Here is a 16,629-nt window from a genome sequence, read left to right as displayed (position 1 = left end):
TGTGTGACTTTCAATCGCATTCTTTTGTATTTTAATTCGACTGTGATACATGTCTGACATAATAAATACCACAGTGTCGACAATATATATGATGAACTAGACAATTCAATGGAAGTTTGTCTTTGATAAATTAAAATATCAGCCTTATAAGTATAGTTTCATAGTGTACTCTGCATATAAGGATTATTTCGAAAATATTTCGGGAAACATAAAAATATGCTTGTAACGATGAAAATTTTTAACCTGCATTTTTTATTAGAAGAAACATTTTACATCTATTGAGACAATCGATAACTAGTCGATACCGGATATCGGGAGCCACGAACCGTCAGTGGGGAGACCCCCCCCCCACTTAATCGATTGATTATTTCAATGAAATTAATCGATTGATGCTCAATTCTGAGCCGTACAGCTTTAATTCCGTTAAAAAGTAGTAGAATTTCTGTAATTTCATTTTCTACCTCACTTCCTCTTGTGTTTATTTCTAAATATTTTGGTAATGTTGCGAGTGACACGAAAATGATACTGAAAAATGGGCTGAAAGATCTACTCGTATACCTCGTGTGTACGTAGACTCTAAAATGAAATCTGACCGCACTATTGGAGGAGGTATGTGGCGATACCGTCGCGGTCGCGGAGCCGGAAGCCGGAAGCCAGAAGCAGGAGCTACGGCCGCGCCTTCTTTTTGCGCTTGCGATGGAGCGAACGGTTGAAAATAGTAGCCGCATCCCGTAGTTTCGCAATTGTTAATCGATCGGTTTTTGTTCGTAACGGACCTGGTTGCTACGCAAAAACTTCGATAGATTTATTCCGAGTTCGTCACGTGTCGCAAAATTATCGCCCGCTTCGTCACGGTCGCAGCCTCTGCATTTTACTGTTTTCCGTTATTCGTTATCGTTATTGTTACTCGTTTGTTCGTTATTTGTTGCACGTTTAATTGTTGTTATTTGTAGAAATAAACGTTTTGTTATCTGTTATCTGTCGTGTATGCGTTCGCACTTCCGACAGGTTCCTCTTTGGTTCCGTTCTCACGCGATCTAATGAAAAATAGTCGCAGTCAAGCGCGAGGTTTTCTTATCCCCTAGTGTATGTATATGTACATATATGTGGCGACACCGTCGCGGCTGCGGAACCGGAAGCAGCAGCTACGGCCGCGCCATCTTTTTGCACTGACTTTGGAGCCAACGGTCAAAAACGGTTGCTGTGTTTGGTAGTTTTCCGCAATCGTTAACCGTTCGATTTTTGTTCGTAACGGACCTGGTCGCTACGCAAAAACCGCGGTTGAGTCATTCCGAGTTCGCCACGGGCCACGAAATCACTGCTCGCTTCAGCACGGTCTCGGCTTTTGCATATTACCGTTTTCGTTATCCGTATCGTTATCGTTATTGTTATTGTTATTGTTATTGTTATTGTTATTGTTATTCGCTGTTCATTATTTGTTACGCGTTCGATTGTTGTGTTTGTGAAAATAAACCCTTTTATTGTCTGTTAACTGGTGTCCGCACGTTTATACCTCCCGCCTTCGCTTTCTGTTCTCACGCGACCTAGTGTAAAATAGTCGCTATCCAGGGACCCGACATATACATACGTATTGTAATAATTTATTATGATAGAAATTTGAATACATTTTTCTTGACTGTAAATATTTCGTCGTGGTTAATAATTATAATCACCTTGCTTATAAATTCATCCTGAAAACAAATAAGTTTGATATTATATTTTATCATGCTTAGGAGATATCTATTATATTTCATGCATATTTCATACATTGCTTCTGTAGTACTTTCAATATCATTTTCTTCATCGCTACTATCACTTATATCCAAATTGTATAAGAAGGAATCATTTTCACACATAGGAAAATAATATCTGAAATTGTATATTGATAAATAAACTTAAATTAATTTAATAGATTAAAATTTCACATTGTATATGATACTAACTCTGGTTGATCCCAAATCTTTTGCATAGGTACTTTAAAATGATTTTGTTGCTTCATGTGCTCCAAAACATTCTCTACTTTTGTTTCACAGAAAACACAACGTTGTAAATGAATTTGCCTTCTTATATAGTTTACCACTTTCACCTATGTTAAAATTATGGTTTAACAATTTGAATTTAAGTATTTTATTACTTTGTTTACCAAATGTATTAAATCTCACTTTTTGATAGAATGTTAAATTTCTTGAAGCATCAATAAAATCAAAATCGTGATCTGTTTCCATATGCGTACAAATAAGATGAAAATGTTTATTGTTATAATTGCAGAACAAACATGTTATACCAATATCTTCATCATTCCAGTCAGACCATGTTTCTTCATCTTCGTTTTCGCTATTTTGATCCTCTATTGCATCATTTTCTTTTGAATTAGTCTAAATGTATTAGAAATTATATAAAAATACTTATACGTATGTATGTAATAGACTATTACTAAAAATTTTAATCAATAAAATACCTGTTTATGCCTCCATGTTTTTCCAGGTTCTAAATAATTATTTATATAAAATTTATCGTATGCCTTATTATTAGGATTTATACGTTTGTGCAGTTTCTTACGCATGTGCTCTTTCAATGCTGTTCTGTCTTTAAATAATTTTTCGCAATATATGCATACCAAACTGAAAAAGTACTTAGAATATACCAATGTAATGCGTAATTGTTTTATGAATGTTTCCCCTTACTTGGTTCACCTTACTTTTCTATAGTGTTCTGAATCTTATCTAAAAATTCATCTATGAATACCAAATTATCCGGTTTTCCCAAGTATAAATTATGTTTTTGTGCCAAATGTTTTACATATGTAATGCGTAATCCTGAAAATTCCATTCGACAAAAAATGCAACCACGTTTAAAATTGGTATCTGTCCTTTCTCTGGATTGTTCTGTTAAAGCCCATTCCTTAAAGGGATACATTGTCTAATTATTCTTTACAAAATCTTACATGGCATTATGCAAAATCATGTGAAAACTCATGTAACCCATCAATTATAAATTTTTAATACCAATTTAGCTTGATGTATTTCGTCTCTCAATGTTTTATCCTCCGAAATGCAATCAGAAAGGAAAAAATATGATTCATTTTTACTTGGTTTTCCATCAGGTGTACAGTCCATCAACATTATTGTACAATATTTAGTTAATGGCTCTTCTTTAAATTTAAAACTCCAGTAATGTATATAGCTAAAATAAATTAAGTCATAAAATTCTAACAAATAAAACTCAAAATAAATATCTATATGAAAAGAATTTATACCTTTTTAGACTAGCAATGTTACAGACATCTCCTATTATAAGTCGATGTTGTTCAAACAAATGAGTTAAAAAACATTTTTCATTCTCAGGAAGAACAAACTTTATATCACATAAAAGACATTTTGTGGCATAAGGTTTATCATCTAACTCAATAAATTGAGATTTAAGTGTGGTATGGTCTTGCTTACAAACATCGCCAGGATACGATGAATCTTTATGTTTTTCTGCAATACAAAGTTACACAAACTATTCACAAATTTATTATTTTACACAGCTATTCGTCATAAAAATAATTAAAACTAAAATAAATATGTACCTCTGAGATTCATAACTACTGCAATTTTGAAGCTAAATAAATTATGCACATTAATTTATAAACTTTGATTTAAGTTCTCAAATTGCATACGTAAATAGGTTAGTTATCGAAAATCTTTTATAATACAAAGTTATCTACATAGTCAAATAGAAATAGCATTTATTTTTTTATTGACTTTGTTTAACAGATATATTTTTTATAAGTACGTGTTAATTAAACACAAAAAGATCAGTAACATCATCGCATGTTACCGATCAAAACTTAATTCTCTCAGAAAATCGTACAATCTGTGATCTGTGATCAATCACGTGTTTTCATTCGGTCTGTCAAAATAAGAATTTCCTATTGGACAGATTGGACTATGGACAGACACATAGTAGACTCTACACGAGCTATGCTGAATGAGAAACAGTAAAACCGCGAGAGTCTGATTTAGTCTGACATAGATGTAACGATTATATTAAATAATGTATGAAAGTATGAAAAGAAGTAACTGATATAGAATTCAAATTTCCCGTCACGCATACCCTACTCCTGCCCCCTATTGCTCTACATCGATATTTAGTTCCATAACAGCTTGCATTCATGGCGCTGCAAAGGACTTTGCTAAATCCTGAGAGCTGGTAACTCTGAGGTCTCTGACTTACCCCTGTTGTGCCGAAGTTCTATTTGACCAGGTTGCCTTTATACGTAAAAAATGGCAGCAATTACAAAAACTGTAAAATTGTGCAAGTGTATGTACATTATTTTTTAAGCAATTTATTAACAAATTGTAAACCATTATCAATATTACTTTCGTAGACGTTAAATTGATCATAATTTACTTACAACTAATTATTATATAACATCAATACTCACTTCATGCGATTAGAAAATTAATTATTTCTTTAAATACAAATCATAATTTGCACGTTAATAGCATTTCTTATAAGATTTAAATAAATAAGTCATATACATTTCTTTTGTAAAATATACTTTTGTTTAGTATTTTAAAGGTTATATAGCATTAATATACTGATTACTTTTATTATTGATGTATTTAATTATTTATGTAATTAATTTAAATGAATGATATCGATTATTATTTATGATTGTATATTTATTGCAGCTGCTGTAGTGGCAGCAAAGCCTTTACTTTCTTGTATGCAGTATTATGCAAAAGTAGAATTGGTTCCACCAAAAATTAGCGACATTCCTGCCATTCGAAGTGGTATCAATCAGCTGATCACCTCTGCCAAAACTGGAGCATATCGTAATCTTACAGTACGTGAAGCTTGGCTGAATACTTTGGTAACCATTGAAGTCTGGTGTTGGTTCTTTGTTGGCGAATGTATTGGAAAACGACATCTCATAGGATATAAGGCTTAAGAATGTGTTGTACTACAATTCACATAGATATAATTTCTGTATAAATTAGACATTCTCATAAATATAATACACTACAAAAAATTTAGGTTTTATAAATGTATTTTAATACCATTTGGTTAATCGTTTTCCCATATCAATTATATTCATTTTACACCATTTTTTTTTGTGTCTACTAATATATTATTACACAATATATAAAAATAGAAGATTAATTATAATTATTTACATGAATTCACAAATATAATTATGTTAATGTATGTTGTTTTGCATATTGCCATATACATATGGCACCACTGACATGAACATTTAATGAACGAATCACACCAACTTGTGGTATTTCTATACAAGTATCAAACAAAGGTATTAAATTGGCAGGAATTCCATCCTTTTCATTTCTGAAAATAGTATTTATATAACAATAAGAAAAATCATTAAACTGGTTTAATTACTTACCCTAAGACAAGAATTGTCTGTTTTTTAAATTTCATATTTAGTAAATTTGTACTATTAGCTGTTTGTTCCACACCTACTAAACACCATCCCATATCTTTCTTTCGTAACAGATATTCACTTAATTGATGAGGTTTTATCTAAAATATTTGTAAGTTTCTCGCTTATGAAATATAATTTTTATATTTTGTTGTAAAACATCATGCACAAAATACCTCTGTAATAGTTATCCAATTTTCAGCTGATACACTGAGACTTTTAAATTCTCTGTCCTTAATTTGATTTAAGTTAGCAAGAACTAATTCTTTAACATTGAAAATTTCACAAGTACGAGCAAGTCCTCCCAAATTTGGAATACGATCAATGAGACATGCTACAACTATAATTCCGCCTTCGTCTGATAATATTGTTTTATGAGAAATGAATTCTCGAATTGTTGGAAAAATGACATTATGTGACAAAGTCATGGCCATTGAAGGATTAATTTTCTTCTGAATATCGCTCAGTTCTTGGAGATGTATTTCAGAATATTTCCTAGGTGAGTCTGCATTAGTTATATTTTAAAGTATTAGAGTTTAATATTCTGTAATTGTTGGTAATATACAGATACAGTGTGTTTCACAATGCGTGATATACAATTTAGAATGATTCTATTTGCAGAAATAAATTAAAAACATAGAAAACAATATTTTTCTCCATTCACGTTAAAATTCACTAATCAAATACATTTATATTTTATTATTTTTTTAGTATTCTCAAAAACGAAATCTTTTCAGTATCACACCTTGTGAATCACTTTGTACATTGATCAACATATTTATCAAAATACCTGTGGATTTCGTTAAATACGAGGATGTTTCAGTTTCTGATAACAATGTGTTTAAATTATATAATCGAAGAGGATGGTTATGAGTTTCTTTAAAGTTTAGAATTCTAAAGAGATCTGGATCAATCCATTCGCTTTGATCCATATCCGTCAACCGAGGAAGTTCAAAATATAGTGTCTACAAATGCAAAAATTACTTACTATCTGTATCCCATAGTACTTACATTTCAATAGTTTAAGATATAAATTTTAATAATATTACCTGTAGACTGTAGTCTTGCATAGGATGAAAAACAGAAAGATAAAAGTCATCTTGAATTTTGCTAGAGTTTTTCATTAAATTTCCATCTTTTAAACTTTCGATCACAGTATTGTATAATCCTTTGTACTCCCATACGACACGATCACAGTTTAACTTTTCTAATATTTCATATAATTTTACAAAAATAACCTACATTAAGTGTAAATATTAATGCGTTAATAGAAGAGTTTCATAAAATATGAAACCCACTTCAGTAGTACATGGAAAACACAAAACATTGAAAAAAGTTTATAAAGTTTATATAAATATATGCTCTATTTGACTTTATTTTTGAATTAACAAACTATTATATATCTTACTGCACAGTTTACCTGGCTATAAAGACGCATATTATACTGCTGTCCTAAACAACAACGTGCAATGTATTTTATTCCTGTTGAAATAAAATTACTTTGAGAGTTATTAGGAAGTAGCTTTGAAATGTGATACACTATACATGCTACTGAACTGACACATCCTGGACGTGTTACGATCATCTACATGGATAGTTTATTAGTTAACATCATATAGATAAGATATAATCAATTTATATGATAAAATTTGTTTAAATACCTCTTCAAAAAATTCCCATAATTTATAATGAAATTCACTATTTTCTACAAAAATTTGTATTAGTATCCATTCTTGCATTAATCGCACACTGTGTTGATTACTTTCCAAGAGCATGAAATTACAGAGAAGTTCTTGCAATGTAGCAGTGTCTGTCTACAGAAAGAATTACTTAATATAAAATAATATTAATTTTAGCACTCCCTGTATAATATGTTTGTTTACTTATTATTTGCTCAATTATACAGTATTTTATTACCTTATTCAAAGTTGGCTGTAATATTAATAAGATTTGCATAATTCGATGCTTTATCTTATGTATGTATGAATGATTGAAATATCTTTTATTTTTATACTTTTCTAACTTCTGTAAAACAATTGGAAGAAATGTTGATGTATATTCTATGTCTGCACTTATTATCTTGTGTAGTAGTATTACAGAAAGTACTCTGATACTAGTATAATTATCATGACCTCTGTTTAATCAAATAAAAAAAATTAATAGTACAATGGTACTTAGAATAATATAAAATAATATGAAAATACTCACATCATTGATATATGTTGCGGATAATAGTTTTTATAATGTTTTGTAATGTATAAATATGTTTGATTTTCTACTTGTTCATCTCTTCTGAATACTTGTCCATGAAGAAGACATGATAACAATGATTCTTGTAAATTTCTTAAATTACATACATTTAACAATTTCATTTCATTTAATAAAATTTTTTTTAATTTTGGTGTATTGTTACTTTCTTCGATTAACTGATCAAGAAACTAAAATATGATAAAATGATTAATATATTAAAATTATTAGTATTAGATACCCCAGAAAGTTTGTGCAGTTTTTCTCAAGCTATCACTTTGGCAGATGGTGATCAGATATTTTATTACGTTTTACTGCTTTTTTAATAAAGACTCGAAAATAACGTGTAAAATGTTTGCTACAAGGTTACGTGTTGACTATGATTGAACTGATTAAATTGATATTAAAACATACCGCAATTTCTAAGCTACGAAAACCATACGAACTTTTTAGGTACTTAATATTTGGATAATATTTTATCATCTTACATGATTTACAAAGTTCATAGCATCAGGGAGTACCAAAAAATTGTTGTTTATAATGACTCCTATAAGATTTTTCATTGCCATAAAGTATACCTTATTCTTTGTACTTAACAATGTAGATCTCCAACAAATAGTAAAAATAGATTCTACATTCAATTTATTTTGTGAATCATTTATCCCTCCCTTTTCAACAATTGTCTTTAATATCAATGCTATTTCTGGTACAATTTCATTCCCTCCTACCTCGTAAAGATCCAATATATTTTTGAACCAATCAGTTTTTTGTAGCCATGATTCTATTTCTACTTTTGATAAAAATTGATTTGTAAGTTTTGCAAATAGTAAATAACAATCTGATGCGATTTTTCCTTTAGAATGTATTTGATCTTGATCATTCTCACATATACGAATATAAGAAATATCTAATAAAGGTAGTATGTAAAATGATGCAGGGTTTATATTCAAAATACTTTGAGTATAATGTAAAATGTATAATGCATACATATAGTGCACATTTGAATACTGTTTTATATTTTCGAGAATAGTTATACTTTCGTTTCTAAACTTTTCAATATAATTTAAAATTTCTTTTTGTGGTAGTATTAGATTTCCATTACTAAGAAATGAGATAATTACAGTCAAATAATTCTTTACTTCTTCATAATTGAATTTGTATGGTATACTTTTATTATTTTTAAGTAAAAATTTTAAGGCATCGTTAATATATAGAGACAACAATTGCATGAGACTTTTATTCATGTTTGTTGCATTTAAATTAAGTAAATGTGACATAACTTCTATGATATAAAAGATATGTGCAATATTTGCATAAGGTCTTATATCAATTCCATTAAGTGATGATAGCCACTTATTTAATATGCCTTCTACAGGGCATATTTTACATTCCAATATTAAATTTGCATCATGTAATATACATATCATAAAAGCAAACTTTGCTGGACTAATTCTAGATTGTTTATTGTGATACAAATTTTCTTCGCATATTAATTTTACAAAATTGATAACATCTGTTTTTATTAGCACATCTTTTAACCATGCTGTCATAATATTCCATGAATACGAGCCTCTAATGAGAGCTTCTTCAGGAGGAAATTCTGATAATACATCTATTACAATTTTCAAATCATTTATTTTCTTCGATGAAAGAGAAATTGTGTTCAAAAGTTCAATTTGTGATGCGATTCTTAAAATGTGGGAATGTGCATTTAAATTCTTCTGTACTAAGAACTTAACTCTAGTTAATTCATTATTTTCCCAATAATTTGAAGATTTACTTGAAACTATTCTTAAAATTAACATCATATAAAATATTGGTATTGGAGCCCACATTTCATTGTTTATTATTTGAAGGAGTTTATCAATGAATTCAATTTGTTCTTCTTTGACACGTATAAATAATGTTATAATATCATTTAATATTTCTGGTTCTTGTTGATAAGATTTGCATTCATATAAAAATGTGTTATTTAAAACATGTACAAACAATTTCAAAAATTGATAATCATGTATAATTGTATGTAATTCGCAAACATATAATATTCCTTGCTTTACTATAATATTATTTTCATGTTTCAATATTCTTTCGAAAAGTAGTTGTAGCCAACAATTGTTAAAACAGTCATTACATGATACATGTTCTTTGTTTCCTCTTATTAGAGCTGTTATATGTGTCAAAGCTGGCATTATTAAATGATACTGCTTCTCCTCTAATGCTTCTAATATCAAAAAAAATTTTTGTTTGATATTGGTTATTGATACATTTGTTTCATCTGATCGATTACAAATAAAAGGAACAATTGGTGGTTTCTCTAATTTTAACACACTTTTGTCTACAACACTTATAAAATCAGTTATTCGTTTCATTACAAATAATGCTTGTTTACGATACTGTTGTATAGGACATTTTAAACTGTTTATTATTAATAACCATAATCGTTCTGAGTAGCATAAATTGTGATACGTAGTATTTGCCTCTTTGTAATTTAATGAAAAACAAATATCTGTTATTATACTCAATGCATCAAGTGAATCTTTTAAATCTTCAAATTTATTTAAAACAAAGTCCCATATAGATGGCAAAATATTATCAGGGCCAAAAGTATTTATTAATTTCGGAAAAATTGAAGCAAACGATCGCCATTCTTTATTTTCTTTTATTTGTAGCCATAGTATTATATCTTTCAAATACAATAAACTAAAATGTTTCAGAAAATTTGATTCTATATTATTGTATAAAAATTGTCTTAATCGTAACGATTCTAAAAAACATTCAATTGTTTTCATATAAAAAATTCTACTTTCATTACTAGCGAAGAAATCAACATTGGATTTTTGAAAATTTAGTAAATGTTGTTCAATACATTTAAGGTCGCAGTAGAGTATTGTATATAACAATATAATATCGTATAAAATTAGTAAATCTGTAGAATTTTGTAGTTGCTTTTTCAAGAATAAAACATTTTCTATTGTTTTGAAACATAAGTTATTTGGAACTATTCTTGTACATTTATTTTGAGAATTAAATGTAAGCTGATATTCATAACATAGTAGCATACGGAATGTTTCTAACTTTGTTACATCTAAACTGTTTTTTATTATCTCTGCTCCATAATGTTGAATTAAACGGTGTAGCAATGGAAATGGATTATCTTTAAATGCTGTTTCTAACAATTCCAAGATTGATAAATCTGTTGTCGGAATATGGACATACCGGTCGTGTAAATCCATTTTAATGCAATACACTCGGTAAAGTCACAGATAGAGGTACTCTCTAGGTGCTCTCTCAAACTATGCCAGATCACGCGTACGTGAGCTCGTGGAGTTTCGGAAAGTCGACAAAGGCAAACTGACGCATGCCCTCTTTCTCGATTCTCCGAAGCTGCCCGAACTAATTTCGGACTGCCTCGTGAGAGTCGAGAGAGAAAGGCTCACAACGGCACACAATTTGAATTCTCGAGCCGAGACTGAACACTTAGACTGAATAAATATTACGACGCTGTACTCTAGTCGGTAGCCAAATTACCAATAATGTTTGAAGATACAGATAAGCGTACAATGTGATTGAATGTTTGTTTATCTTTTGTGACCCGTGTCACGTAATACACACACGTGATACAAAAGTATTCGAAAAATACTCTGAGACAATTTATTTTCTATTGCAGTTGACTTTGGGGGACCTTGAATGACCTTCATAATAGGTCATTGTATTCACCTTGGAACACTCTATCAGAATGTAAGTAAAAAAATATACTGTTCCATTTAAAAAAACAGAGTTCACCTTCATATCTCCTTGACGCCTCCATCTACAGAAAAATTGGTAATACCAGATTATGAGCCCTCCGATACCAAGTAAGTTTGGTCTAATTCATTTTCTTCTATCTTCAAAAACAAGCGAGTTATTCAGGTTATGCCCTTCCTTGTCTTACAATTGAAAAGACATAGAAACGCCGATCTTGTCTGTCTTCGTTGTTTTCAATTGCAAGACAAGGAAGAACATAGAAATGCACGTCGTGCCGCTTCGATGCTCGTGTGACCCCAGCCTAAGACCGCAGCGCAAGCAAACTGAACGGTAGGAATTATAACTGATTGTAGCGCATATCAATTATTTTAAACATAATTACAAGTGACTACAATCAGGATCGACGTGTGACGTGGATATGTATATGAACCACGAACAGAGGATATAGCAAGGAACAAGGTTTATTAACCCCTTGCCTTACAATTTAATTTCCAACTGTATGTGCCAAAAACGACACCAAAGTTTGGCTCGGTAGACTTATCACGTCTCTGAGACTTCATTGTAAGCTAAGGGGCTAAAAATGATATGTGTCACGAATACATACTCTTTGATTAACTCTAGTTCTTGTTAGCGTCACAGCTGATTTTAGTATTAGCCATGCGAAACGAGAAACAACGTGAGAGTCTGATTTTTTCATTTAATAAAAAGAGCATTTTTATCTATCCAGTGCAAAATTTGACTCTTGCAGCTTCATTGTCTCTCGGTCTGTATAGCTTGTACTAGATTTGACCTGTGATTTGACTGCGATTGTACCTCAATTACGATTGAATACGGACGCTTGCGCTTTTAACATGTAGCAGATGCTGCCACCATGTGTCGTAACTCTTAAATAGAAGTTGCAACCGCTATTCACCGCTTTTCAAACGTGCCCGAGAGCGCATATCGATTCTAGCGTGGTAAAGTAATCGTCGGTTTTGCACCAGCGTCCTGTTAGTAACGTCTTTTCGTATAAAACAACCAGTTATTTGTAACAGTTAATATGGAATCTGCTATTGTGCATCTTGAACAAAGTGTAAGTGTATTTCTTAACAATTTTTAAATTGTACGTTTTAAATGTCATTCGTACTTTACGTCGATTAGATTTCGAATTTGATCAACTTGAAAATGTCAAATGTTAAATTGTCATTCTCTTGCTATTATTTATTTGATGATTATGTAAACTTTTTGTCATGACAGGTTCAAAAGGCTGACGGGAAACTAGATATGATTGCGTGGCAAATTGACGCCTTTGAGAAAGAATTTGAAAATCCGGACAGTGAGGTATGTTTTGATTTAAACTGTTCGGAAATGAAACGCAACTTAAATTTTTCTCGTGCTTCGTGTTTTAGAATAAGTTTAAAAAAACGAATTCATAGTCAGTAGGTATAACTATGTTTCCTACTGTTGACTCTCAAGTTAACGAAAACAAAGTATAATGTAACTGATTCTTTTGCCAGTCACTAAGATCAACATTTAAATTGCCATTTTTAAGTTGCTGTTTGTTTTGTGCTTTTTAACAGATCTCTGTGCTTCGTCTATTACGGTCTGTTCATCAAGTTACAAAAGATTATGAAAACCTTCATCGAGAAATATTGGAAGTTCAACAGTTACAAAAACAACTTTCAGATTCTCTTAAAGCGCAATTGTCTCAAGTTGTTGGGCATTTTAATTTGCTACGTAATAAGATTGTAGGACAACATAAAAATCCACAATTAAAATAAGATTGGAACATTTAGTAATATTTTCTTTTTACTAATTTTTCAAATTCATTTCATTTGCTTGTATAAATTCTATTCAAATCTTTAAAAATATATGCAACGCTTTAAAGAAAATTTCCAATAATATCAATAATTAATACAATAGTTCACTACAACTTACGTAACAGGTTCATTTTTTGTACTATTTTGCTATAGAAGAATCAACAGTATATGACATTATTATCGGTAAAAGAAGAAATAAGTTGCTTTATTAATGAAATTAATAACTATTTAACTTTTAATTTAAGTTTATTTGAAATTAATACTTACGTATATATAGCATATTAGTAATAATTTTATTCATACTGTATTAGCATTTATTTATTAGAATTTCACAAAGCAATTATGATACATGCAATATTTTGATTTATTTTTTACTACAATAATAATTATAACAAGCTATTTATTTAAAATGGATAAAAGAAATATATGTTACAAAATTCATTTGCAACTTATACGATTTCTTGCCATTTAAAGACAGCTAATGTTACTATATTTTCCAGTGACCATTCACACATGGCCATATACATCTAAAAATTATTAAGTTGCAAAATATATTGAAGCAATTGTCCAAATTATTTTGATATCTTTATACCTAGTAGTTGATAGGTATTAGTCGTGCAAAAATATTGTTCCCACGATCAATCTATTATTGCTATAGTGATTTATTTGTAGGTCTTATTGCTTGTTTTAAATAGTATGGGATCAACAGGTATCGTCGACAAATAATTTATTTAACTTCCTCTGTGAGTGTGATATTGGGGCCAATCTATATGCTTGTATGTCCACACAGAATAGGAGAACCAGTAAGATTAAAAAACGTTACTTTTTATTTTATGCAAAGATACTTTATACACATTTTGATGCATCAATTTTTAATTGATATCAAGTTTTCATACCAAATGTATCATTTAGAATCATTATATTCTATAGAGTTTATTAGGAAATTATCGTATTTTAAAATAATTTTAATATTCGAATAATCCCTGCACAATATGTAGTATTTTATTGAATTGATAGAAAGTCTCTTGATACTTTGGATAAGATTATTTTAAGACTTCCTTTTGTATTTAAATATGTTTTATGACTCGATTTACATAGAATATATAATTATAATGCCAAATATAATATAATAATTTGTTTCTATCTATTACATACTGTAGTATTTGAGAGCTGAACATATGTATATGTATAATACTTATATACTGGGTGACAGCATGATAATATCTATATTTCAAACAAAATTTAAATTAAATTTTATTGTAACAATCTTCAAAATGAACATATAATATATAATTTCTACAAATGTCTTTGATAATCTATTAGCAATCTTTTCATTGTATATTTTATGCAAACAAATTATACTAATTAATTGAAAAGATCTCAATAATACATACTTTTACTCTTGGATAAAAAGACAGAATACAAGCGTGTTTCTGGTAGCATTTAATTGCATCAAAGACTCTTTACATAGCAAGTAATAGTATTCACCCTGTATGTAGTTACAGTATTTTACTTTAGTACAATACTATTTCTTTTCCAATAATGATTCTAATATTTCTTGCATTGAATGCATCATGTATACTTAAATATGTAAAAATTGAAAATAATTATTTGTAATCAAAAAATTAATTTTTCGAATTGTAATGTTAAAAAAGAAAATCTTTTATGTGTACAGAAATGATATTCGTTATGATTTGTAAAATTTTGTTTAAAATAGATTACATTTAGTGTATGTATGTACATGTATAGCATAGTAGATATGGCGAGTGTATTTTACAACACGAGGGTGATGAAAAAATGTGCAAAGCCAAGGGCGTGCATACATTAGGATATGGAGAATAATATTGCCTTAAGATACAGGTGTGCGTTCAACGAGCTGCGTGATCTATGTTGAAGTTAAGTGCACACTATTATGATACGTGTAAGTCACAAGTCTGTTGTTTAATAATATAAAGAGTAATGTATTTCCAATAATATTATTCGATTAACTATGTGCGTTTTAAGAAAAATGCTTTTATTCGATTCATTTAGGACGAAGGAAATAATCGTTGCCTTCTAAGTAATTCAGAATTAGCGTGTGTGAAATTAAATGTTTGGTTCTATTGTGAGCTGGTTTTAGAACATGTATTCAGATATAAAATAATTCTCAATTCGAAATCGAAGCAGGATTTATATATAAGAAACGAAAATCAAAATCTTCTTTAAAGAATGTTTATACAAGATTTACGTGGAATATTTTTTCTTAGCATTATTCTTCCATTCGTCGCTTGTTTATTTCTTTTTTAGCGCTTAAATAAGAATAGAATAATACATGTGTGTTCGCGTGACATTTTCTTGAATGGAGTAACTGAGTTTCATAATTGTGGAACTGTTAGCTATCCTCTTCGAACTTAAAAATCGATTACCTATTAAACGTAGCCACTCTGTAAGAAACTCCTCTAAGTCAATACTAATAATTCAGAAAAGAAAATATTTGTGATACTCAGTGACTCGTACGTTTATCAGAGCTAATTTATATTTCAGTTAACCAGCCGTGCGTCTCATTAGCACCAAACAAAAGGAACTTAGTCGTTATCGCAAAGCGTGTTAACTGAAAATATAAATAAACTCTTAGATCAATCAACCTCTAGCCTTTACCTAAGCAATTAGATCTGGTCTATACAAAACTATTTAATACATATGTACGTATATGTTTTGTAGCGATATCTGTCACAGCCGCGTAAGTTTTATTTTAATTGCAAGTATGAGGGCTTTGACGAAGATGAACATGTTATTAAAGTTAATGATTCGATTTTCTGAGATTGTGTAAAAGTAGAGCAATGCATCTTCCTCTATTAAACTCACTTTCTTCCTGTGCAAAATGTGTATTCATTTGTAACAGTACAGTATTAGAAACAATGCTTAAACAAAGTTAAATCTTTATATTGAAAGCTTGTGGTGCTTGAACTATACAAACTCTGCAAACTTCTTTTTTACGAAGATGAATAGGTTTATTTGTTTAAGTACATATTCTGCAAGGGAAGACTGAAGGAATAAGGTGACTTTTCTTATAGGATGATGTGTTGATATTTGGATCTTGAAAAGAATTTGGAACTTCAAGTTTGTATGTTCATCCCGTTAAAGAATAGCGAACAAACGAGTATTTATAAAAATGTAATGGCATGTTGCTTGTACAATTTATAAAATGTTACTTTTTAAACATGCGTGACTGTGATTAGATGATCGGCAGTTTAGTGCTCGTTAAAACTGTTTTTAGAATAGACGTAGGAGGTAAGTCAAGAGAAAAATGGTCTGGAACACATTCAAAACGTGCCAAAAAACATTGGTCAATTAATATAATGTACCGTTTAGTTTGTCGAACACAGATTTTTGAACATCCGTTTTTCTGTATAATCTACATATCACGTTTTC

General features: G+C 29.9%; 4 protein-coding genes across 5 annotated transcripts; 2 read left to right on the top strand and 2 right to left on the bottom strand.

Moving 5' to 3' along the window:
- Positions 1-1,577: 1,577 nt before the first annotated feature.
- LOC122397254 (zinc finger protein 277) lies at positions 1,578-3,857 on the bottom strand. Its single transcript, XM_043396305.1, has 9 exons — positions 3,572-3,857; positions 3,257-3,479; positions 3,006-3,183; positions 2,699-2,901; positions 2,459-2,621; positions 2,163-2,375; positions 1,944-2,086; positions 1,768-1,869; positions 1,578-1,691 (listed from the first exon to the last, which is right to left on the bottom strand). Exons 1-9 carry the CDS (start codon positions 3,582-3,584, stop codon positions 1,679-1,681), a joined length of 1,251 nt encoding a protein of 416 aa, XP_043252240.1. The 5' UTR covers positions 3,585-3,857; the 3' UTR covers positions 1,578-1,678.
- Positions 3,858-4,158: 301 nt separating this feature from the next.
- LOC122397161 (ATP synthase subunit g, mitochondrial-like) lies at positions 4,159-5,019 on the top strand. The gene is made up of 2 exons (XM_043396104.1): positions 4,159-4,305; positions 4,680-5,019. The coding sequence occupies exons 1-2, from the start codon at positions 4,269-4,271 to the stop codon at positions 4,937-4,939; spliced, it is 297 nt and encodes a 98-aa protein (XP_043252039.1). The 5' UTR covers positions 4,159-4,268; the 3' UTR covers positions 4,940-5,019.
- Positions 5,020-5,108: 89 nt separating this feature from the next.
- LOC122397160 lies at positions 5,109-10,930 on the bottom strand. Of its 2 annotated transcripts, XM_043396102.1 has the most exons (10): positions 8,164-10,930; positions 7,637-7,866; positions 7,346-7,562; positions 7,090-7,242; positions 6,849-7,013; positions 6,478-6,666; positions 6,219-6,393; positions 5,605-5,933; positions 5,393-5,529; positions 5,109-5,334 (listed from the first exon to the last, which is right to left on the bottom strand). In XM_043396102.1, exons 1-10 carry the CDS (start codon positions 10,906-10,908, stop codon positions 5,184-5,186), a joined length of 4,491 nt encoding a protein of 1,496 aa, XP_043252037.1. In that variant the 5' UTR covers positions 10,909-10,930; the 3' UTR covers positions 5,109-5,183. The 2 variants fall into 2 exon arrangements, with proteins under 2 accessions (XP_043252037.1, XP_043252038.1); XM_043396103.1 differs by lacking the exons at positions 5,109-5,334; positions 5,393-5,529 and having other exon boundaries at positions 5,758-5,923.
- A 1,419-nt stretch (positions 10,931-12,349) lies between these two features.
- Positions 12,350-13,271, top strand: LOC122397360. Its single transcript, XM_043396482.1, has 3 exons — positions 12,350-12,491; positions 12,656-12,739; positions 12,979-13,271. Exons 1-3 carry the CDS (start codon positions 12,459-12,461, stop codon positions 13,177-13,179), a joined length of 318 nt encoding a protein of 105 aa, XP_043252417.1. The 5' UTR covers positions 12,350-12,458; the 3' UTR covers positions 13,180-13,271.
- Positions 13,272-16,629: the final 3,358 nt, after the last annotated feature.

Source organism: Colletes gigas, unplaced genomic scaffold, assembly GCF_013123115.1.
Source record: "Colletes gigas isolate AHSC1104 unplaced genomic scaffold, ASM1312311v1 Colletes_gigas_Sc00009, whole genome shotgun sequence".
In the NCBI taxonomy this organism is placed as follows: Eukaryota; Metazoa; Arthropoda; class Insecta; order Hymenoptera; family Colletidae; genus Colletes; species Colletes gigas.
The sequence above is the reverse complement of the archived record's forward strand: the minus strand, read 5'-3'. Positions and strand labels throughout refer to the sequence as shown.

Bases quoted from the DNA above. Each gene is read 5' to 3' on its own strand.
- LOC122397161 (XM_043396104.1), top strand. From the start codon at position 4,269: ATGGCAGCAATTACAAAAACTGTAAAATTGTGCAAGT. The intron at 4,306-4,679 runs GTATGTACATTA...TATTTATTGCAG, and splicing joins AACTGTAAAATTGTGCAAGT to CTGCTGTAGTGGCAGCAAAG.
- LOC122397360 (XM_043396482.1), top strand. From the start codon at position 12,459: ATGGAATCTGCTATTGTGCATCTTGAACAAAGT. The intron at 12,492-12,655 runs GTAAGTGTATTT...TTGTCATGACAG, and splicing joins TTGTGCATCTTGAACAAAGT to GTTCAAAAGGCTGACGGGAA. The intron at 12,740-12,978 runs GTATGTTTTGAT...GCTTTTTAACAG, and splicing joins TTGAAAATCCGGACAGTGAG to ATCTCTGTGCTTCGTCTATT.
- LOC122397254 (XM_043396305.1), bottom strand. The intron at 2,622-2,698 runs GTAAGGTGAACC...GTACTTTTTCAG, and splicing joins ATTCAGAACACTATAGAAAA to TTTGGTATGCATATATTGCG. The intron at 1,870-1,943 runs GTTAGTATCATA...ATACAATTTCAG, and splicing joins AAGATTTGGGATCAACCAGA to ATATTATTTTCCTATGTGTG.
- LOC122397160 (XM_043396102.1), bottom strand. From the start codon at position 10,908: ATGGATTTACACGACCGGTATGTCCATATTCCGACAACAGATTTATCA. The intron at 7,014-7,089 runs GTATTTAAACAA...CTATCCATGTAG, and splicing joins TATGGGAATTTTTTGAAGAG to ATGATCGTAACACGTCCAGG. The intron at 5,530-5,604 runs GTATTTTGTGCA...CAAATATTTTAG, and splicing joins ATTGGATAACTATTACAGAG to ATAAAACCTCATCAATTAAG.